We start from the raw sequence: 24379 nt of genomic DNA, 5'->3' as shown, positions 1-24379 counted from the left end.
TTCGATAAACCGAAAAACCAAAAAAATATTTTCGGCTTATAATGAAGAGGGTAGCATGAAACGTGGAGAAAAGTGGTTTTTAGAAAAACTTTGAAAAATTTTGACTTAGAAAATTTTCGGCCCGAGTCATTCTCGATACGTACCTCTCGTATCGAGAGCTCCCGATTCCGAGCTCGTGTTGCAAAGGGGAGGCCTTCCGAGATCGCATTACCAGGGGGAAGCCTCGAGTCCAAAATTGTGTACCGAGGGGTAATTTCTAAGTCAAAATTTTTCAAATTTTTTCTGAAAACAACTTTTCTCCACGTTTCATGCTACTCTTATCTTATCTTATCTTATCTTATGAGGATTCGTTGCGACGCAACAAGGCCATCGAATGAGTCGACCACCTTTGTTATTTTACTTCGGCATTACCTGCATTACAATGTAAACCAGCACTTTCAAGGAAGAGCTTTACAAGAAGCCGAAGGATCGTTCCTAAGGCCAGCACTCTATTCATTATTTGCCGAAAAAATTTTTTTCGGTTTTTCGAAGTCCACACCTTCCCTCGATACACAATTTTGGACTCGAGGAAATGCGATCTCGGAAGGCAGGCCTCCCCTTTGCAACACGAGCTCGGAATCGGGAGCTCTCGATACGGGAGGTACGTATCGAAAATGACTCGGACCGAACATTTTCTAAGTCAGCATTTTTCAAATTTTTTCTGAAAACCGCTTTTCTCCACGTTTCATGCTACCCTGTTCATTATTTGCCGAAAATATTTTTTCGGTTTTTCGAAGTCCACACCTTCCCCTCGATACACAATTTTGGACTAGAGGTAATGCGATCTCGGAAGGCAGGCCTCCCCTTTGCAACACGAGCTGGGAATCGGGAGCTCTCGATACGGGAGGTACGTATCGTAAATGACTCGGACCGAACATTTTCTAAGTCAACATTTTTCAAAGTTTTTCTGAAAACCACTTTTCTCCATGTTTCATGATACTCTGTTCATTATTGGCCGAAAATATATTTTTTTTAAATAATTTTTCTCGAAATTCTAAATTTTTCAGGTTTTCAATGGCATAAAATGGCATAAAATGGCATAAAATGGAGACTATTTCTATGGAGAAAATGGAAAAACCTATGAGTAATTCTCCATTTTCTCCATTTATGCCATTGGCCCCCCCCCCCCCCGGTATTCCTTTGTATAGTGTATACTTATACAAAACCACTCTCCGTAATCTTAATCCACTCCCATTCAAAACATATTCATACATTCGACTCCACATACTTTCCTAAGTAGAATTGTTGTACAAAAAACCCAATGTTATCTAGTTGGACGCCTGCAAACTTCATTTCAGTAAATGAATCTGCTTGATCCAGTGGCAAACTCGTTATCATGACAACCCTTCGAATAAATATCCTTGTTACTATCATCGTCATCCTCATCTTTGGACGGAGGTTCCTTAAACTTTGAGCCAGTTTGTCTTACCACCTGACTCTGTACTTGCTGCTGTAACCACCTCACATTACTGCTCAGTATCTCTGAGAGCTCCCCAACATCTAGGTCCTGGGGTGGCTGCTCTGTGGGTAGGCGCTGGTAGAACAGTAGGTAGGGCGTATCCATACTGCCCCGGGGAGAGTTTACCAGGTCCTCATTTACATAGGTGACACGTGAGTCGTTAAAACAGAGACAGTGAGAGAGGACGGATAGTGAGGAGTAGGAGGAGGGTACCCCGTACGTGTAGTAGTGTCCGCTCTCTGTCGTACTTCCACTGTGTACCAGTGTACCATACAATTGGTACACTACATCTGTTGTTGTGTCGTTGGTGTCTGTGGTTTCCGTGGTGTCTATGGTGTCCGTGGTGTCCGTGATATCCGTGGTGCCGATTGTGAAAGTGGAGTCAGATTGTGCGGTGAATCTCAATGTAGCTGGTATCTGTACTTTCGTCAGAAGTTTTGATCGGCACTTCAGTTCTTTATTATAAGAAAAACGATTGATGGTGAAAATGAAGGTGTTAGGCATTTTATTGAGTGTTGTTTTTCGAACCGCGTCCGATTTTGTGGTACAAGTCTCACAGTGATACTGATTTTCTTGGCTGAGGTGCTCCGTAGCAAGGGAACTCGTGATCAGATCTTCTAAACTTGTAGTTTCCTTTCCGCATGGCAACGAAAGGAACAGAAATGGCTCTTCTTTAGATGAAGCAGTGTCACAAGTGTCACAAACGATGGTCACCTCTTGCACTCCCTGAAAATTTTTCGTTATAATTTGGGAGGGCTGGGATTCCGTATTTATATCCTTGTTGGCTGAGTAGTACTGTCGATATTTGCTGGATTCCAGGGACCCCAAATCTCTGCCTCCTGCTAAACCTTCTTGTAGAGGATTTGTCGGTTCTGTTCCACTTGGACCGCTTCCGGAACTTATCTGAAGGTGTAATTGGTCAACAAAATAGTATGATTTAAAAATTTGATAATTGCTTGATCAGTAAACCCTACAGGCCATATTACTGTTATACTCATAGTGAGGGTTGTTCGCATATCAAATTTAATAATTTCTGGCCATTTTAAACCCCCTCCGTCATCAGTTTTACACATACCTATTGTGTTCAAATTACACTGCATAATCATTTAGAAACCTTATAATGGACTTTGTATATAGCTACTAACCAAATCAAACATGTGACGTAGAAGTTCAGCGGAGTCCTGTTGTGAGCCAAATGAGAACCAGGGGGGTCTCAACACGTGAAACAAAGTGTCTGGAGAGAAAGATTGTCGTACTGAGTAAGATAGATTAAGAAATACACGTCTCAGCTCTGATAAGATGCTCGATTCAGCTCTATTGAATATGACATCCATCTGGAATGGAACTGATAGCCACATTGCCTGGACCAGGCTATTAAAATAGCACGTATTTCCCAAGTTATTAAATCCAACACCACGATTTGAGCTAATGTCAGAACTAGCCAACATACTTTGAAGTTCATGCCATTGATACATATAGCTGTTGCGAGTTTTTCCATATAATCTACCAAAATGAGGATATTTGAGCATCATGCACTGTAACGTTTTTTTGATACACTCTTCTGACTCGAATGCGACCAGTTTGGTAAAGTGTCTATGGAATAGAAATGGAGAATGTTGATGAAGGAGTAAAAGTTGACATACTAGTTCTAGACTGTCAGGTGATGTGATCCCAGTTCTGGGAGCAAGTATAGATTCTACAAGCCTTTCTGAAAGTTGGATCACCAGCATGAACCTTTTGTCCGCAGAAAGTAACTCGGTCAGGGCTATAATCCAGTGAGACAGCACGAGGCCTTGTATTTGAAGTGCTAACAGATTATCAAAACATTTGGAGATATTAGACTCCGTTAGAGAATCAAGAAATTCCTGGCTTGCTGTGTCAACAATTGTTCTGTCTTTGATGTTGGATAGAATCGACCCCTGCGATAAGATAGATCTCATTTTCATTTGGAGAAATGGTACAGTTCAATAATAACGAAGACTGATCATACCTGGATGTATGGCCAGATTAACCAATCAAATTTAAACTTGGGTTCTAAATCAGTTTCAAACACAACTCAATAACTGTAAATTTCTAACCTGGACCAAAGAAAGGTCTCCACTTGCCAGCTTACTAGCAATTAGCTTTAAAGTTGTTACTAGTGACACTTGGTCCGCCGTAAAAATATTCTGGTCTGAAACCTGCGGTCGATATTCTCAATTAGTCAAGGTTTTTTTGTGATCATTCCAATGTTTTTATCAGCTATTTTTATTCGATGATACCATTTTGATTGCGCTATTCAATATAATAGATCGAGACTTGCAATTAATAGGGCGCGCGACTCGTTAAAAATAAACGTGCGTTCTGCGCCTGATTTTCAAGAAAAATTTATTTGCGCATTGCAGTTTTGTGAGCGGTAGACCCTTTTGGCAATATTCCTGTCACTCGTGATGGCGCGAAAGCAGCAAAACTTTACCGGGACCAATTGAGCTCATGCTCACTGCTCATCAAATCAGAACAGTTTTTCTAACGTGTACACACCACCACGCTTAGTTACTTGTTTAACCTACCCCCAGTCGAGAATAAGTGGTGCCGTTCAATATAATTCGCCGGGGAATATCCGACAAAAAGCTATATCACGCCAATCATGAAGTTTATCTCTTCCGCTATATAAACAACGGTAGAAAAGCACAAATATTTCTTATATTCTATACCTGAAGAATTTCGCCGCGGTTACACAACGCACGATCAATATTCCCGGCAATGTACTTGTAACAGTAATTATTTCAAGTGAAATTAGTGTGGCGCACGTGAAAGTCGTGTTTTCATGTCATAAAAAGGGAGTAGCTTGTAAGCTTGCTGTGCTAACCGGTGCAACGTTTCGCCACCTCACATATCCAAACCCGATTGCTTAAATTCCCTACATATTTTTTCCCGATCCATGACTCAAAGTGCCGAAGGCACAAAAGAGTCAAGGACAAGGGTTAGCGATCGAGGTTTTTTTTGTATATGGTAGCTTTGCGACCGTGCGTGCGTGCGTGCGTGCGTGCGTGCCCTCGCCCCCAGTCTAGTTATCGCCCACGTGTCTGCCTGCACAAAGTTATTTTGCGCGATCATCTGAATTAAACAATTGTTGGCGCGCGGTGCTGAAATGTTCAAGTACATTGTTAATTTTACCATGTACGCATCCCGATAGGGACTAATTGATAGCATTGTATTATTATTTTGAGTTAGTATTACTATTTTGCACAGATCCGTGTCAGGTTGCATAAACGATAAACATATAGTTACATAGAAATATACACGATTTTCAAATTCAATATAGAATTATATCAACTGGGCGGCGCTCGGCCTGTCACTCCGCCATATCTGCATGCTTATAAACAGCAAAGACTGGGGTCCCCAGGTGGTACTGGTATGGAATATGATAGAATACTTCATCCCGGATCGGGAAATTGAGCGGCCATCCACAAAAGAAAAGCGGCCGCATTTCTTGTTGCCTTCGGCATTGGTAGGGAAAAAAATTATACTTACATCTGATGTTTGGTCGGTTAACCCAGAGTAATAGAAGTATGTTTCCAGCCAACTTGACGTATCGCTGAACCAATGTTTGGAGTTGTGAAGCTGTCCAATAATCACTCGAATGTCTGCTCCAGAGAATGTCAGCAGTTTGTTGTTTGATAAAATTGCCCCAATTTTCTTTCCCTAAGAAATGAATAAAGCTTGATTCCAATTAATTAATAGCTCAGTATAATCATTGAAAATTCACCAATTATTTAGCCCACGTTGTTTGACTGTTTGATTAATCGTACAATATTTCATATTGAAGATTGTAAGACGTATCAATTCGAGCAATCCATTGACCATAAGCAAGTTTTGATTGACTCCAAACTTAACAAAAATAAGGAGTTGCCTGCGCCAAAACCAATAAATTTATAAAATGAAGTACAGTGAACCAGAGTTAAGAGTAAGATACCTTTAGCACAAATCAATAGAGCTCTGTATAATGTGGTATCATTATTCTTTCTATTTTAATGGTAAAGTAGAACTCACAAACCTCGTGCAGGGAAAGCTGAGATCTTTTGAGAGATTTGACAATAAGTTTGGATGCTAGTGTGATGCATTCTCTGTTATTATGATCCTCTAGCTCTCGAGATAAACCAGAGATAACTCTTTCAGGATGTACCTACAATGTTTCAATTATAGGCTACAGGATCTGAAAATCCCAAAATAGTGAGCCATCTGTTTGGCAGAACTTCAAGTTAACTGTTAAGTATACGATTTAATTCATATTTATTCAAAATTAATAGATGAAATGATGTACATAGTATAGTTAGGGAAAGAATAGCATAGTCTGTGAATAAATTCGTAACAAAGGTTTCTCTTTTTCTACAGGAATGTGTTGTCCATAGTCCCAGGAACGACAAACAATAACCGTTCAACTGAAACTGTTGGGCAAAACTTTCTTGAGCAATTTTTCTCCTGGTGCACATACGCCCAACCCTAAAAGTCATAACTCGATTTTGGAAGATCTGTGAGATGTGAATATATATGTGCAACCGTTCCACAACGGCTATAATACTTCAATAAACTGTTCCAAGCAGCTAAACATTCACTTACACAGTTTTTGACAGAAAATTGAAGACAGATTTGCAACTTTCGCACTTTTTGGTATAAACGCGAACGTTTGCAATATACTCGAAAAGATAAACATCTAAAATCTAAATACATGATTCTAAATTTTCTAAGCGTTACAAAGTAAACGACGTTATTGTCCAACTAAAAGTTTCATGTGCATGTGTGATCAATCATCAGGGATATATAAATACATTTGAAATAACAAATATAATACAACACAGTGCTCCTTTATCAAACATATTGACAAAAATTTCCTAAAACCTATGATTAACAATTTCTAACTAAAAATTTCCTAGAATGTCGACATTTTGAGATCAGCTCAGATCTTTTATTTAATGAGCTTGTATTCTTTAATATGCGCAGCTTCTCATCTAGGCAGAGGCCCAGTGCCCCTGCCGTATGACTGTTTGATTTGGTAATGATTTTCCAGTCTATATTATACTCTATGTTTCTCTCCTTGAAGTCCCATATTGCTTTTGAAAGTTCTGTACTCAATCTGTACTTAGGGTTTTGGAAACTCTGTCGATGATTATACCATCGTGTTTTGAAATTGTTCTCTGTTCTCCCTATATATTATGACGCAGTGAAACTATATGTGAGGTCCTTGCTTGATGTGGTTCTAACAACTGCTTGGTAAACTATTGTCTTTTCAGAGTGATCCCTTTGACATTACCATGGGCACTAGGCAGTCTGGACAGAGCGCCCCCCTGTTGGTGCCCCCTCCCCTTTTGGCGCCCCTCCCTAAAATTGAACAAATTTCTTTGAGCATATCTGTAATTTGACTAGTACTTTTGTACAAATTTTCAAAATTGTCATTCAAACGACGATTTGGCAACCTCTCAAGATGGTGCCCCCTTCGTTAAACTACCGACTGTCCTCTTGTTCAGTGGCGTAACGTTGGATGTTGGCACCCCCGCCGAAAAAGCGCACCACTGTTGGCACCCCTCCCCTTTTAAAGTAAATCATAAAATTGGACAAATTAGATGAGTTTAGAGGATGTGCCCGTGTGCCGGTAAAATCTCTAAAAAAGTGTGCTTCTAGAGCAAAACGCGCAGTTTTGCTAGTACCATAGGTAATTTTTTCAAAATTGTCCCACATTCAAATAACGATCTGGCGCCCCCCACCCCCCTCCCCCCACCCCCCTTAAATAACAAGCTTCTGACCCTGTAAATTATCTTGATTTGCAGTAGTTAACATAATGTTTTGGCCAATAAGGTGGGTTTCCAAATGATTACGATAGTGTAATTTTGACACAATAGCTATGTGTAAAACTGATTACGGAGGGGGAGCTGGAGGGGGGTTGAAAATTGCCCAAAAATTGACGTAATATGTGAACGACCCCTAACTCAGAAAATTAGCATTTTAGGGAATTTTTTGCTTCTGCCGTTTTCTGACAAAAGTATGTACTTAAATACCACTCAAAAATCTGAGGTTTCAAGCACTTTTGACACATTTTTGACAAATTTTGTCATAATAAGCGGTTCCAAAAGGGGGTTTCTGGAGATCAGCGATTGGATATAATGGTTTCTGATGGTTTTCTGGGATAGTTCTTGACACAAAAAATAAATTTGAGTTAAAGAATTCAGAATTTCAAAAATGGTCCCATAAATTTATATTCTTGCCCTAACTAGTACTAGTAGAAAATACTGCCCCTTATAACGAAAATGTAGAGTGTACACCTTTCATCTCGATCATACCAAGACGTCCACTGCTTATTTAAATTGCTCAGGCTCTAGTCAAATTAGGCTCTAAGAAAAATATGGTATATTTAAATCGGTATCTTACCTGAAACATAATAGTTAGGGTATGCGAGCTGAGACTTCTCGCAGTAACTATTGTATTATCCGACAGCCTGTCCAGACATAGTGATATGATCTTGTGAGCAGCGACCACATCAACCTTCAACAAGTGAGGTTTTAGAGTCTGAATCAGGACAAGCTTTTGCTTGTGATCTTTGTCCACAGCAAATATACCTTCTATGATCTTATCCATATCTAGTTCTGGAAAATGAAAAGTTATTTTTTGCACAAATCATGTTATTTAATTAATCAAATATTATTAACTAAATTACGAGTCTGTCTGGTGTGGATTCTGGTGGGGAGTTGAGGCATATTTTTTGCCATATATGGAATAATTGGGATGTGCACATTTTGATGACGTCTTTAAGGTAAACAATTATGCCTCACCTCCACACCAGAATCCACATCTATCATCTCGAGATAATTACAAAACTCAAACTGGTTTTCAGACTATTGAAGCTGCACTAGTTGTTTAATTTGACCATCTTTATTCACGAATAAATTCTATTATCTGGTTTTGAGCAGTCTATATTATATGACTGGTGAGGCCAGTCACTTCCATTGTTGTACTATTGCCTCGAACAGAGAGAAGTCTAACCTAATAATTCATTCTATTCAAGTATTTATAGAAGCGTACACATGACCCGACTGCACATGTGCGACACCTTACACTATGACGTGAGGGACAGTAATCTAACCTGATCCACATTGCACTTGTTCACTACGACCTGGGCTTAAACTTATGTTCTGTAGTTTTTTCTTAGTATGCAAATCACATTTTTGAGCTGTTATACCTGGTTTTATCGCCAAATTATCTGGTTTATTTGGTACCTTCACTGAATTGACTGGCTTTATTTAGGTTTTTGAACCATGAGATATGAACCAGATAAAGTACCAGAGTTAATAACCTTGACGAGAGGACAGAATGTAACAACAGAATTATCATCTACAGCAGCAGCAGCAACCACATCATCAAATGCAAATATCCCTGTAAAGTTAATGATCAATCCAAACAATACTATCATTACTACTGATGGTACAGTGCTGGAATGGCACATCACCAAAGTAACTTGTAGACCTTGTATATTTGTGGCAATTGTGAGCTGCATTTTAATCTTCTATCTCATCGTAAAAAGACTCCCTGGACTCCTCTCACTTTACTCGTCAGTTATATTTTACAGCTCAACTCAACTGTGTTTGGTTGTCGTGATAACGGGTTCTCTTATAGCCACATCAACGAACATGCTGACTGACCACTCCTGCAGAATTATATCCTGTCTTAATGCAGCAGCTTTGATTGTTCCTGTGTACGGTCTACGGAGTTCTACTCATCACAACTGTTCGGCTTATTTTCGTCCAGTGGCCCTTGCATCAAAAAGATATCTTGAAAAACACAGTCCTGATTCCAGTCATGCTTGGGATTGTTCTATTCGGTGCTTTCATAGGCTCCCTTCCATGCATGGGACTCTGCGATGTTAAGATGAGTCAGGTTGCAAAAGCCAATGTAAACATTTGTTGATTTGTGAGTTTACCGATGGAAGAGACCCTATATCAAGTAACTGTATCGCTTTCTATTCACTATACGCTTCTCTTGGGTACATCATTCCGGTCATTTTGGTAGTGGCATTCTATGCACAAATAGTAAAAACAGCAGTAACAGCCAAAAAGAATCACCAAACATTACAAAATTCGGAAATAAAGAGTACGGGCTCCAAAACGCAGAACAAATACAGCTACAGGGCAAATTTTAGGAAATATTGGAGCTTTGGAAGACTAGCAGCAGCCTTGGAACGAGGCCAAGTTGCTGCCAATGCAAAGCTCGAAAGGATGTTGATTCCTTGGTCAATAATATTTATAGTAGTGCAATACAGTTTCGCCACTTTAATGTGGATTCCAATGGAGATATCATATCAATATCATATCATTGCAGAGACGTCGAGAAAGGTACATCTTGATCCACACATGGAAAATTCTCAATGGCCTGGCCCCAAATGATATTGGCATGCTGTTCAAAAACAACCCCCGACATGGAATAAAAGCTACTGTACCAGCACTGAACAACAAATCACAGCGTTCTGTGGCAACTCACTATGAAAACTCGTTTGGAGTGAAAGCGGCACAGCTGTGGAATCTTCTCCCCAAAGAAATTAATTCCATCTCTACTTTGGACCTGTTAAAATCGTCACTGGCTAAATTCCTTAAAGAATTCCCCGACACACCTCCGACTAAAGGATACACCGCTACTAACAACAACTCACTCTTGGAATGGTACTTACAAAAAGACCCCTGTGGAGTGATAGGAGGACGTACTTGATACTGTTGTCCTGAAGCGATCCCAGCCAAACCTACTCAAAGTACTCAAAGTAAAGTAAGTAGAGATCCAGCCTCGTCAAACTTACGAGCTCTTAGCTAATCAGAGTTCAACAGGATTTCTTTTCTTTGATTTAGCTCTGACCTTAGTGTTCTTGTCGTTGTCGATTTCTCCTCTTCTTTACATTATAACCTCTCATACTCTGAGGGATGTTCTGAAGGACGAGGTAAAATTACTGGCAATAAAACTTCATCTGATTAGGAAACCAGTTATACCGCTTTCTCCAATGATGATCGATGCAAAGAAAAGGTGCGCAGAAAATGCGCGCAGAAAAGGTAGCTCAGGACATGAGCTATTGAGCTGATGACACGCTAGAGAGCCACAATCTCCATGATCTGTAACACCATGCGCTGCTACTGTGTATGTAATTCTAATCTCATATTCTATTGAGGAACTATCAAAGAAGTAGAACAAAACAGGAATTCATTTTCTCATGACTGATCTTTGCGAACTATTCTGTAGGATTACTTAATTATTTGATTATTCTGTAGAAGTTTGTATATTGTGTTCCTAAATGCAGATTGCAGAATTGTGATCGGCTACGTTTATAACGTTTGTATGCAAATTCATGATAGGGTACTAGAGTAGATCACAATAATTGCTTCATGATTAACATGAGTAAATGCAGTAACTATACTCACAAATGTTAAAAGTTGAATTTAAAGTATCACGAAGAAATGTACTCAATACAGGTGATAAATATCAAATTATTAAAATATATCAAAAGCTCTGTCTCAAGATAAACCTTAAGAACAAGATGTAAAAGATTGGCATCCTTGACGAAAGAAGCAGTTTTCCATTTCAAGAAAACACGTACAAATTCGTGACAAAATGTCAAATAATAGTAAGTGATAGTGTAATAGCTTCTGTTAATAATGTTTATATGATTCAGTGTTAAGCTCCAGTAGATTGCTTATTTTGCTGCGCTTCTTTTCGGGTAGCATCCATCAAAAGGGCAGGGTCCACTTCTTCTGCCGGAATATGGCAATATCTGTAAACAAAATGTAAATCATTATTGTATCATATTTGGATATATCCGAAATTTTTTCACCGTTAACTATTTTCAACGATGTTTCCAGTTTCCTAGACGTTGTAGCTGGTTTTAAGAATTTCAATTTAAATCACAACTGGCGGATGAATTTAACGAACCTGACTACACTTCCCCTGATAAAACAGTTCTTAACACTTAACATGTGAGGGTACTTGTCTGAATCGGACACACTTATATCTGAAATTAGAAATATTAGGCAATGTTGCTGGAAATTGGTTAATGGCCTGAAAAATGTTGCCTGGTGACGTCATCTTTTGTCAACTCAGTCGTACAGAGTTAATATAATTTAACGTGCTAAGATCGCATGGCTTAACATTAGGTGGCGACACCACGATACTAATTGAGTCATAATTGAATAAAGACATATAATGATAGATAATTAAAGTGCAATATGCGCATGCAATTTTATGAAATATTTTACGCATGTATCAAAGTGTACTCCTAAAATGGGTTACCTGTCAGTTTGATATTTAAAAACTGGTCCACCGAGTGGAGTGTACCGCAGATGCTAAGGTCGTTCTTCAGCTCTACAATTACGTCTTTACCCACCAGAGATTTGAAAAATGAGTAGAAAAGCATCCTGAGTAAATGATGATGATTTAATAGTTCTGAAAACCATGTGCTTTCAATTAAAATGTGATACCACTTTTTTTTAAATATTGACATTGAACAATTGTGCAATCCTAGTGTCAGACCCCAGATGAATCAAATAAGATGAGACAAATAAAGCGATGATATTCTAAGATATATGAGTTATGATATTTTTCTTTGATATTTTTTGGCACCTAAACAGAGATGAGTAACAACGTGTACATTTAAAGGTTCATAATATTCAAATAGGTACAATAACAATTCACATCAAAAAAATTTATAAACATGTTATTATCAATTCATGATTTCTCAGTGGCATTGAATCACAAATGATATGCTTTCTGTATACATAGTACATACTCCGAGGGTAGAATGTAATTTAGATGGCATACTACATGTCTAAACTTAAATGACTCCCTTGCAAAGTAACAATTAGTAGCAGCAAAAAATGTGGTCGGAACGTATAAGAAAATTATATACACGTCAACTTTTGTTCAGTCTTTCTTTGAGGAGCAAGGTTGTCTGTCATAGGCATTTTTACCCCCATGGCCATGATTACACTCATCTTCTGAATCACTTTCATCGTATGCTCGTGGCTTGTGATAGATACAGCACACTTTAGAACTTTTCTTGCCCATATGTTCGTTATCAATGGCAGTAGATTCGTCCCACTTAACTCCTCTAGGTTTAGGTTTCTTTAGGACCACAGTGGTGGGCGGACATGGTACAGGAGCCTCTTCTGTGGCTGTGATCGTCTGGCTTCCTGAGGAGCCAGGGGCTGGTGTTGTTGACATGTCCTGATCAATGATAGGGTCATGATAAAATGAAATCCAATTAAGAGATTTAAACTAATAATAAAGTTTGTGTATTTTTGACGATCCACAAGTTCAAATTTATAAGAAACTTTACAGATCAGTTTGTAAAGGTATACACTGGTAAGTAAAATCAAAATTACGATAACATAAATCAGATTAATTACTACACAAACTTTTGCTTCAGAATTAAATTCTAATAATTGTAATATCATATCTGGGGATTTCGCTTTGCCAGACTAAAACTGTTGTTATTGAACCTCAAGGTATGAAAGTGTTTACAGCTGAATATTACACCCTAATATTCACGTTACAAGAATTAATCAAAATTTGAAGAGTATTGTCCATTGTAACATTAATTCTCCTATAATACACTGTAGAAACAAAGTTGAAAAGTTTGAAAAGGCAAGGGAACCAAATTCTTTTCAGCTCCTCTAAAATAACTAGTAGTACTCTATTAAAACATTAAACAGCCAATGTAATGTAATTATGTATGTAATGTATGTAATGACCAGGATAAAGTTATCACAATCGCATCTCTAGCCTGAAAATGTAGCAGTTTGTTTCGAAAAGTTGGTGAAAATTGTCGTACAGTTAACATTGAAAGAAATGTGTCAGTTGTTAGAAGTATACCATAGAATTATTTATTACGTTAATTGATTATCAGGCTGATTACTTTATTAATACAGAACTCTGAATAAACATTTTCACACAGTAACATTGTCATACAGTAAAAGGCCATATGAATAATCCAAAATATCTTGATCCTTTTCTCTGTAGTTGTTTTATCATTTAAATTTGAATGTGAAATAACAAAAACTCTGAACCAGCTGAAATCTTTCAACGGTCATATTCTGTTCCAAGTAAAATTGAGTCATATAGAGTCTATATTATATAGTCTATATAGTAGTCTATATAGTATATATAGAGTCTACAATACAAGATACAAGTTCTTATCCTGGTCACAAACTGTAGTGTAGCGAATGTGTTCAACATTGTTATTTACTTCAACACAAAGATTTTAACACTTCAACAGATCTTTTACAGCTCTATTAGCTCTAGTAATTTACATTTTCAATTAACATAACGATCAATTGCTCCTAACAAATCTAACAGGGGTCGTTCACATGTAATGTAGTAAACATGTAGAATTTTAACCCTATCTTCGACCGTTATCAGCTTTTATCAAATCCTTTACCCCGCCTTCTAGCTGGAAGTTACGAAATTAAAAACCACTCTCTACTGATTACGTGAAATATGACCGACCCCTTACTCACTAAGATACATAAGTTACAGAATAGCAAGTTAACTTAAAGACACTTAAAATCTTCGTGATTTGAAATAGAAATTACATTTCTCATATAATTGTTAGGTAGTTTTTAGGCTTGTTATGGCTTAGGTATTAATATCATGTATTAACGATATTAACTCAGACCTTTCCCTATTCTAGCAAGTCAAACTTCTAGGAGCTGTGCTTTGTGTTTGCAGTTCAGTTATTACCTATGTGCACAGAACTAGGGGAGAGTAAAGTCTATAATCTGAGTGTACAAGTTATTCGGAAGCCATTAAAGACATCAATAAGTTAATTGACCCAAAGCCTTCTCATATTCAGTTGACAAGGCAGTTTTTTGATGTACAAAAAGCAAAAGATGATGATGCACTTCCAATGTTAAATAGTGACTTTATATACACTATCTAAACTATCTGTCATGAGATTAATACAAAGAAAAATGTACTTTAATTATAGAACTTGGCAGAATATATTTACACTAAGATAGCCACCAACTTAAAATAAGTAGTCAAATCATGATCATGAACAGTTTGATAATGGAAGAGATAACGTTATGGTAATATAAAAATATATCATATATGATAATCTAAATGTCTTTATCTTTGCTTGGTTTAATGATTAGTTTTCCTTTGTCATTACAAGATAAGTTGTATTCCAATAGAACTTGTCTATTTCTGGCTAATATGATTGCAGATGTGTTGGCACGCTTGTGAGCGCCAGTTATAACCAGTAGACCCAGAAAGAAAAGTGCAGCAGCAAATACCTTGTTCTCATACAGGGCTAATAGAATTGAAAAGTTCTGATCGAGTTGAATGTTGGTGATAAAGCTGTATCCACTCAAAAGAACAAACATAACACTCAGAAACAATAAGATACGCCATCTGTAGGATTTAGGTTCCAAGTACTGAACAGCTTTTGTTATTCTTCTTTCAAAAGCTTTCAAATCTCCTTGAATTTGAGCAGTTGTAAAGCTAGGGGGTCGCTGCATTTTTATCTTTAGACCTAGGAGAAATAATACATGATTAGTGATTATGTTTTGTTTGAAATATTTTGTAATTTGAATAAGGGGTTGTTCACATATTACGTAATCACTTTTTGGACAATTTTTAACCCCCCCCTCCCCCCTCTGTAATCAGTTTTACACATATATAGCTATTGTGTCAAAATTACACTGGGGTAATCATTTGGAAACCCCCCCCCCCCCCTTCCCCTTGGCTGATTACGTAATATGTGAACGACCCCCAATGTAATCTATAGGTCATCACATGAGATGGGTTTGATCTTTTGTCAACGATTTTATACAACAATTTTATAAATTATTTTGTATTGAGCACACTCATCATAAGGCAATAAATGATGCAGCTTTTTCTTTTTCCAACAACTTATCAATAAAAGTCATTATGTATTAAAAACGGAATATAACAAGAATTAAACATTAATATACATAACTTTAAAGATTGGAAGTAAATATGCAGTACAGAATGACAGCTCATTCTAAATTACTAATATAACTGACATATAACTGACCTGGAAATATCTACGAAATCATAGATTATACTCAATTACCATAGATTCAATATTGTATTTATACATTATAATGTATATTATATTGCAGTTACAGTTAATAAGAACTAGTTGATCCTAATTTCAAAGTTTCTCATATGTTTCAGTATAATGACATGATTTACAGCAATGGCTATATTCATCATTATCCTCATCATAAACTTCTTTTCCATATTCATGAACATGCGCCTTCTTCATCTGACGAGGTTTAGAATTTTTTCGCAGTTCTTTCAATTTTTTATTCATTTTTTGTTGAGCCAACACTTCCCTATTTTTAGATCGCTGCAATATGGCTTTGTCTATACCTTCATCACCTCCATGTACTTCACATGCACGCTCATACACCTGCCCTAGTAAGTATAGTTTCATAAATCCTGCTCTTTGATTATGAGGATTAGGAGCAGTAGAAAATTTCAGGAGCGGCTCTCGCAAATCCAAATCGCAATCCTTCAACACAAACTCATTCTTGGCATCTGTCTTTGACATCAGTTTGAACTGATCTTTATCTTTTGCTCGACATTCATCGCATACATTTTCACCGAATTTCTCATAGAGATAACTGGCATTACAATGAATATTGCATTCCCTGCAGTTTACAGATGACAGCAGGTTGGTGAGATCGGAACTATCCTTACTACAAATAACAATTTTATTTTTTGAAGGTTTACAAGATGCTTTCGAATCAGAGTTGGAACTTGAGCTGACAGCTGTTACCCTGCATTGTAATCTGCTTTCACGCAACAGTATAGCATTTTGTCTTTTTCTCTCGATCATAGCAATAGTACTTTTAGTTAGCTTAACTTTCTTATCTGCGTGACCAAGATCACTGTCTATCGAATCAACAGTTTCTTCCATGGTAAACCTATTAAACAGACATGATGATAAAGAAAAAATATCATAGGGAAATCTTTTTATCAAGCAGACAAGAGTGTATCAAAATATTGCACTATAATCTCAAACCGGGTGTGGCACCATTTTGATTTTCCACATAATTGTTTCTTGTGATCAAGATCAGTGGAGTAACGAAGGGCCCGCTGACCCCGCTGTGCGGTGGGGCGCCAAATCCTCATTTCTCATTTGAATGTGGGATAATTTTGAAATACTTAACTGAAGTATTAGCAAAACTTTGCAGTAAAATCTATAAAAAAGTGTGTTTCTAGAGCAAAACGCGCAGTTTTGCTTGTACCGTAGATACGTTTTTCGTTGTCCCACATTTTATAACCTACAAGGAGTGGAGGGAGCGGTGTGGTGCATTAAGGGGACATTCACATATTACGTAATCAATATTTTGGCAATTTTACGTTACTCAGCAATTCAAATTACTAATGGGTGAAAATCCCGAATGAGTGGTAGAGGTGGGGAAATAAAATATGCAAGAAAAAAATCATCTTTCTTCTCTAACATATATATATATATATTTCATGGCTGGACTTCTACACAATAAAAGAAAGCGGTTGTGATTAGATCTTCGAAAGTCTTTGCATCGTTTATTTACATCAATTCTGAGAAATTATATCATTAAAGTAACTACAACAAATACGAATCATATACAATTGAGAATAAATACAAACTAAAAGCAGTGGGAAAATCTGATGAACTGAAATTTGAAAAAAGAAACTGAAAGCCGTTAAAAATGTACTCTTATCTTATCTCTTATCTAAATACTGATAACTGATTCTCGGAAAATCACTTAAAATCACAACAAAAACCTGTTAAATTTATACTTAAGTAAAAAATGTAATATGCACGTCTCTGGAATAATGGTATAACTAAATAAAATCTACAAAATATATATATATATAGAGAAACAAATTTTTTAGAGAAACAAATTTGAATTTTGATCTTTATTACAGATTAAACATATCATATATAACCACAAAAGCCGCGCGTCGGCTGATTGCCTCAACTTGGATTGGTAGTAATTTCAGTTTACAGAAGCTGAAGGACGGCAGCTAAAAAGCCCCAGTGAACCATCGGAAAGATCAAGGACTCGAGTGCCAATAGTGGCTTTTTCGAACCCATTTTCGCCGATTTGCTGTGGCCCAGATGAGCCGCGCCCTGCTGCTTAACGGCACATGATGGTTTTTGTTTAAATACTTATTTAAATTTAAGCGATAATTCATTTAGTGGTTTACAGTTTTTGAATCATGTTCATCATTTATTTTTCGTTCAATTATCACCTGTTTACAATTCAGTCATACCATGCATAGTCAACATTGTTGAGGCAACCAGCTTCCGCAGTTCAATAATTGGAGACCGAAAAATATAAATTGATCGAAATTTACATTTTCATCGTTATCAAATATAGTCAATAATATTCTTGATTCCATTTAGTACATAATAAGTTGGTTTTATTCTCTTGCAACACTACTGCACAACAAAAACTGCGCCTGTCCACCAGCAACAGCGCAGTCATAGGTGTGCAGCCAAAGCTAGGCCACACACCCATGGCTGCGCCGGTTAAACAACTCTATATTCAATCGTTATATTAGGAAATTTTAGTTAATTCTTTGATCACTCTTCAGTGCCGGTGGGCAGGCGCCCCGCATAGTTGGCTTTCCAAATTTACAGTCTCAAGAAAGCCGAAACGGTAATCGAGTCCCGGAGCAGAACACACATTTAGAAAATTGAAAAATTAAAATTAAAATTAAAATAACAAATTAGAAATTAAAAATTAAAAATTACATGACTACGAGAGTCCAGACAGGCGACAAACACACAAACCGGACGAAGAGAGGACCCACTGCTGAATTCGACATATAATGAATTGTTGAGAACATAATGATTCCTACACTAATGTGATCTTGAGGCATGCCCTGCATGTACTGTGCGAGTACATTGTAAATAATATCTGATAAGATGGGCCAAAAATAGCGGCACAGCGCGCAAAATGCGCGGCGTGACCGCCGAAATTTTATACTTTAGACATTAACATTTATGCGCTCAGCATATCTTCATTGAGTAGACATTAGAATTTCAGTTCGTTGGAATCGAAGTTCAGTTCACACCAATCTATTTCGTCGTACCTGGACTGCATGCTGAGTAACTCCTTTTTTATTGTGGATTTTACAAGGTTCGTTGATGTAGAGAAGTTGATATTGCTAGCAGTGTTTCTACAATCGTTCCACATTTTTGTCGATTGATATATGAAGGAGGTGGATGGGGTTGGAGTGATGAATCGATCAGCACGTCTTGATGATCTGTGAAATAGATTTAGGAGTGGGACTGGGGATTCTAATTTATTGATTTTGAACATTTCCAATAAACATGTGTGTTTGAACAAACTGTGTATGGTTAGTAAACCATTTTTCTTAAATAGCGGTTTTGTGTGCTGTTTTTCATAGAAGTCGCTTCCTATTTTTTGCTTGTCTTTACTTCGTGTTCTAGCACAAGTTCTAAACTTTTCTAAGTACGCCTCTCGGTTACCAAATAGTATTCTAACACATTTCTTCTGAGTGATAAATATTGGTTCAAGCCTGTTGTTACTAAGGCCACCCCATACTGATATCCCAAATCGCAAGTGTGATTCAAATAGTGTGTAGTACAGTTCTTTGTAGAGTTTTTCTGGAATAATGTGCCGTATTCTACAAATTTTCCCACTTTCACATTTCAGCTTTGTGTTGAGCGACCGTATATGAGCATCCCATTTAAGCTGATCATCAATAATAACACCAAGAAACTTCACCTTTTTGACTTGCTTTATTACTACATTGTTTAGAGTAAGTACGTGTTCTTCTTCATTATGTTCTACCTTGCTTTTTCTATTCGATTGGTTTAAAGTGAATGTAACAGCATTTCTTAATGTTAATATGCAGGAGATTACATTTCATATACAGTTGTACCAGTTTGAGAATTTGGTTTGCTCGTTCATATAACTTTATCTTACATTCATCCGCGACAAATATATTTGTATCGTCAGCAAATAGAATGAACTTGCCTAGTTCAGTTGCCCTATATAGGTCGTTGATATAAATAATAAATAGTAACGGACCAAGACAAGATCCCTGGGGTACTCCAAAGAGAACTGAAAGCTTGTCAGACTCTTCTCCTAGGACCGAGACGTATTGATATCTATTAGAGAGATAACTAGCAATGAGTTTGTTGGCATTGCCTCGAATTCCGTAATTATCTAGCTTACTCAGTAATTTGTCAGCTGAGATGGTATCGAATGCTTTGCTTAGATCAATGAATATATATATATAACCAGTTCCATAATCTTACCAAAGAGCCCTTAAAAACGTTTGACAATGAGTTATCCGATCAGATAGAGGTTATTATTTTTGAAAAGCTAGATTTTATAAAATGTTTAACCTTAGAAGATAGAAGTAGGGTTGCTAAAGAAAGAGAATCATTTTGGCAAAACCAGCTTATGACCCTCAGTGATTTTGGAGGACTTAATAAACGTAGTGCTCTTAATGAAATAAAAAATTGACCTTTATATGATATGCTTTAATATTAATCTTTCCACAGACACTTGCATTTTGATGTTTACTTTCACCTCTGCATCTTTTGTTTATATCTTATGATTGAATGAGACTTACTCACAAATTTCCCATCTCAGTATTGATCTATTTTTGTCATGTTTTTAATTTACTTCATAGAACAGTTACTTTAATAAACTTGCTTTCAGAATGAGACATGTAAAGATTACACAATCGATAGCTTAATGTGAATTTCGTGTTTTACTGTTTCACTGAATGTCTCAAATATATATATATATATATCGTCTCGCTTTATATATAGTAAGATATATAATAATTAATTGAATTTTCAAATACAAAATAAAAAGTGCAAAGTAGTGCATATCAATTTTAACAACAATCCTAATTTAAATTAAATAAATAAATAACTTATAAGGTCAATGCAAATGGTAAAGAACTTGAAGTATCTGCACAGGAAAAAGATTTGAGGGTTATTACCCATAGCTCCCCGCTATGGATCAAACAGATAAAGAATACAAATTTTAAGGAATACAAATTTGAATTTTGATCTTTATTACAGATAATACATATCATAGATAACCATAAAAGCCGCGCGTCGGCTAATTGCCTCAACTTGGATTAATAGTTATTTCAATTGAAAGAAGCTGAAGGACAGCAGCTCAAAAGGCCCAGTGCACCATCGGCAAGATCAAGGGCTCGAGTGCCAATAGTGGCTTTGCCGAACCCATCCGATCAAAGCAAGTATTGCTAAGGATAATGATTAATTACTTTACACTCGACTGTCAAATGACTAATTTGATCCCAACCCTTACCCTAACCCAATCCTTAACAAAAGCATATGCTGAAATTTGAAAACCTAACCCTAACGAGAAATTGGACTAACTTCCTTATACGGTCATATCACGTGATCGAGCTTACCTGAGGACCGGCCCAGGCTTTAATGTTGTTAAACAACAGAGATTAGGCGGAATGACCGGCTGAGCGCGGCCCAGTAAAATCGAGCAGGAACCCGTATAACGCTAAATTATGGTGTCAAGATTCAAAAAACCAAAATAATTATTACCTATTTAATTTGCGTTTTTGACACCACTTGGGGTACCAAATTTTGGGCTTTAAAACTTTTATTTCTTGGCCAATTTTTTATTTTTTGGTTGACGATGTTAACCCATCAAGATCATTGTTTTGCAAAGCACAGCAACGATCGACGATGGGTTGAGATAATTACTCTGATCACGCGCATTGTGAGGCGCGTCTTTACAAATTGACGATTTGTACTTTCTGTACACAAAATGGTCATCTAGCACGTGTAAAAGAGCCGCGCATAGCCAGCGTAGTCAAGCTGGGAGCGTTCAAATTGATATTTTTCACGATCCTCCTTCCATCTAGACAACATTTTTATGAATGTCAGGTAGTCGTCCATTAGGAAGGCTGTTATTTTTAGTTCACCTTGCAGACCAAAAGTCCTGTCGAATTGAATTAATGCATATGTTGCATTTAGACACGAAGATGCGAAGCAAGAATGCTAGTTCGCGCGGCGCGTCAAAGCGGCGAAGTCCTCTAAATTTTTTCATGCTGATTTGGAGGCCATTAAAACATTTGACCCAGTCAAAAAAGTTTCAGTTGTATATATTTTACGGTTTTGGCGGAAATTTGCGTTAAAGTTGATGCCGTGGTGTCAGTAAAATGGCACGAATGAATATATATCGTCTCGCTTTATATATAGTAAGATATTATGGGGGTGATTCGGAATCGGCGACCGAAAATACATCGATTCAAGTTGGTTTCAACTGGTGGATTTGATTCACGATGTCAATCCTTCGCATCTCGCCGATCTGCATACGTGGTTGCGAGAAGCATTATTGGATGCGCGCGCGCGGCCCAGTAGTGCATCGCGCTACAACTGGTGGATAAGCCTTCTAAAGTATTACAAATGACTGCTTTTTTTTTGGATTGTTTCTAATGAAGTTTTAGTAAGGATTGTTGATTCACGATGTCAATCCTTCGCAGCTCGGTGAGGCACAGTGGTGCATCTCGCCGATCTACCGAAGTGTGGTTGCGAGAAGCATTATTTGATGCGCGCGCGACCCAGTAGTGCATCGCGCTACAATAAGAATTGAGGGGACGATTATCTTTGGTTTCATCCTTATGTGGCAAAGAAGCGTTTTATAAATCTTTATTCCACTGGGAAATTTAATTAGGTTTTTAAAATAAGATAATGTTTTGATACATTTTTTATAAATATTGTATTTGATAAATAATTCATGTTGGTGGGGAAATATATATTATATATTTTTTCACATAGTGCGATGAACAGCCCATAGCAGGGTAACCAGGATGGCCCGGTACCCAAAAAACCTGATTAACTAGCAACTATTCATGTGATCAAGAAGTCATGCCAAATTACTGCACCGTACTTAGCTAGATACTTTAACAAATGCATGCAAGAAGGCCACTTCCCCGATGAATTGAAGACTGGGAGAATCAGCCCCATTTACAAAAAAGAAGATGAACAGCTATTAGAAAACTATAGACCAGTATCAACTCTACCTGTATTCGGGAAAATTCTAGAAAAGTTAATTTATAAGAGGCTCTATAGTTTCCTTACTTCCAAGGGGATAATACATGAAAACCAGTTCGGCTTTAGGAAAGGACACTCCACCAGCCATGCACTGAACTACTCTGTAGAACATATAGAATCGTTAATTAGTAAAAAGCAACATGTCCTAGGGGTCTTCATCGATCTCTCAAAAGCCTTTGACACTCTAGATCACTGTAAACTAACTACTAAATTAAAAAACTACGGTATAAGAGGGATTGCTCTGAATCTTATCTCTAGTTACTTGTCTAATAGGAAACAATTTGTAAATGTTCTAGATACCAAATCTGATGAATTACCGGTCGAATTTGGAGTCCCTCAGGGTAGTGTATTAGGACCTCTACTTTTCCTACTGTATATCAATGATATTTGCAATATAACTAATAAGGGTAAATTTGTCTTATTTGCAGACGATACTAATATATTTGTCGCTGCCGATTCGAAAAATAAAGCATACGAATTGGCTAATGAAGTACTACAGGCCGTAAACAAGTATATGGGAGTTAACCTACTGCATATTAATGTAAAGAAGTGTTGTTATATGTACTTTTCTCCCTCTAAACGTGATAATAGCGAATTAAATGCAGATATAGATAGCCAAAACTTGTCCATAAATAACAAAATAATTAAACGTGTAAGTCAGACAAAATTTCTTGGAGTAATCATTGATGATAAACTGAGCTGGAAACCACACATATTATCTCTCAATAAGAAACTAAGTAGTGCTTGTGGACGTATCTACCGTATTAAGAAATGCTTACCAGAATCACTATATAAGCAAATATATCATTCTCTCTTTGAATCACACCTAGGTTATGCTATTTCTGTCTGGGGAGGTATTCCCAATAATCAGTTGAAACCGCTATTTATTACTCAAAAGAAGTGTATCAGGATTCTCTTTGGAGACTTTGAAGCCTATGTAGACAAGTTCAAGACATGTGCTAGAGCAAGACCAATTAATTCTCAACGTCTAGGATCTGAATTCTATGTTAAAGAGTCCACCAAACCTCTATTCACAAAACACGAACTACTTGCTATAGAGAACCTATACAGATACCGTTGTTTAATGGAATTGTTTAAGATCATTAAGTCACGAGTACCAATTTCGTTATACTACCTATTCGGCTTATCAAATAGGAAAGATAATTTGTTAATCACGCCCTCTCCAACTATTCAATTTATGTACAAATCTGCATGGCTGTGGAACGAATTTCGTAAAGTTGGGCCGATGAATTTCACCTCCCCTTGCAGCTCTGTCAAGAATTTGCTTAAACAGTCACTTCTAAGAGCTCAAAACAGGTATGGAACTGATTGGTGTGACAAAAATTTCACTGAATTCTGAGTGAGAAGTGATACTTGCCTGTTATTCCCACTTACTGACTGATAATCTTATCTATGGATACCATGCTTGAAATTAGGTAAACAACATAGCACTTCCTAACCAGTCACGTTGAACGCGATCGCCGAATGATAAAACAATATGGGAGCGCGCACAGTATTGCGCGCTGATACTCTAAATACTGTGCGCGTTTCGTCCGGAACCTGGGGGAGTTCCCGCTCTAATATATCTGACGACAGTGATTACTCATTATGAGAACTAACCCCGACCACTTTCCCGGTCGAACCGTACCCAAATCAAACTAATTTATGAACCACGTGTATAGCCAACGTCCTTGCGGTGCTGAGCCGATGTAAAACTCTTCTGTCTCTTGTTAATATTTTAGTTGTACTGTGCATAAAAGTGTGTA

At 37.2% G+C, this 24379-nt stretch overlaps 4 protein-coding genes across 5 annotated transcripts in view; 1 reads left to right on the top strand and 3 right to left on the bottom strand.

The window, feature by feature from the left end:
• LOC134825041 (uncharacterized) overlaps positions 1–24379 on the top strand; it is an 852482-nt gene that overhangs the window by 296882 nt on the left and 531221 nt on the right. The gene's annotated exons all lie outside the window — the stretch shown is intronic.
• LOC134816090 (ubiquitin carboxyl-terminal hydrolase 35-like) lies at positions 1214–8159 on the bottom strand. Of its 2 annotated transcripts, none has more exons than XM_063824833.1 (6): positions 7901–8159; positions 5535–5663; positions 5012–5182; positions 3577–3678; positions 2644–3417; positions 1214–2401 (listed from the first exon to the last, which is right to left on the bottom strand). In XM_063824833.1, exons 1-6 carry the CDS (start codon positions 8105–8107, stop codon positions 1334–1336), a joined length of 2451 nt encoding a protein of 816 aa, XP_063680903.1. In that variant the 5' UTR covers positions 8108–8159; the 3' UTR covers positions 1214–1333. The 2 variants fall into 2 exon arrangements, with proteins under 2 accessions (XP_063680903.1, XP_063680911.1); XM_063824841.1 differs by lacking the exon at positions 7901–8159 and adding an exon at positions 6098–6251 and having other exon boundaries at positions 1234–2401.
• On the bottom strand, positions 10930–11921 carry LOC134819568 (U6 snRNA-associated Sm-like protein LSm2). Its single transcript, XM_063829577.1, has 3 exons — positions 11792–11921; positions 11435–11513; positions 10930–11276 (listed from the first exon to the last, which is right to left on the bottom strand). Exons 1-3 carry the CDS (start codon positions 11913–11915, stop codon positions 11180–11182), a joined length of 300 nt encoding a protein of 99 aa, XP_063685647.1. The 5' UTR covers positions 11916–11921; the 3' UTR covers positions 10930–11179.
• LOC134821350 (DNA repair protein complementing XP-A cells homolog) lies at positions 15483–16451 on the bottom strand. Its single transcript, XM_063832096.1, has one exon. It carries the CDS (start codon positions 16446–16448, stop codon positions 15678–15680), a length of 771 nt encoding a protein of 256 aa, XP_063688166.1. The 5' UTR covers positions 16449–16451; the 3' UTR covers positions 15483–15677.

The sequence above is a fragment of the Bolinopsis microptera genome, chromosome 1 (genome assembly GCF_026151205.1).
Source record: "Bolinopsis microptera isolate Bmic1 chromosome 1, MBARI_Bmic_1.0, whole genome shotgun sequence".
Classification (NCBI taxonomy): Eukaryota; Metazoa; Ctenophora; class Tentaculata; order Lobata; family Bolinopsidae; genus Bolinopsis; species Bolinopsis microptera.
The sequence above is the reverse complement of the archived record's forward strand: the minus strand, read 5'-3'. Positions and strand labels throughout refer to the sequence as shown.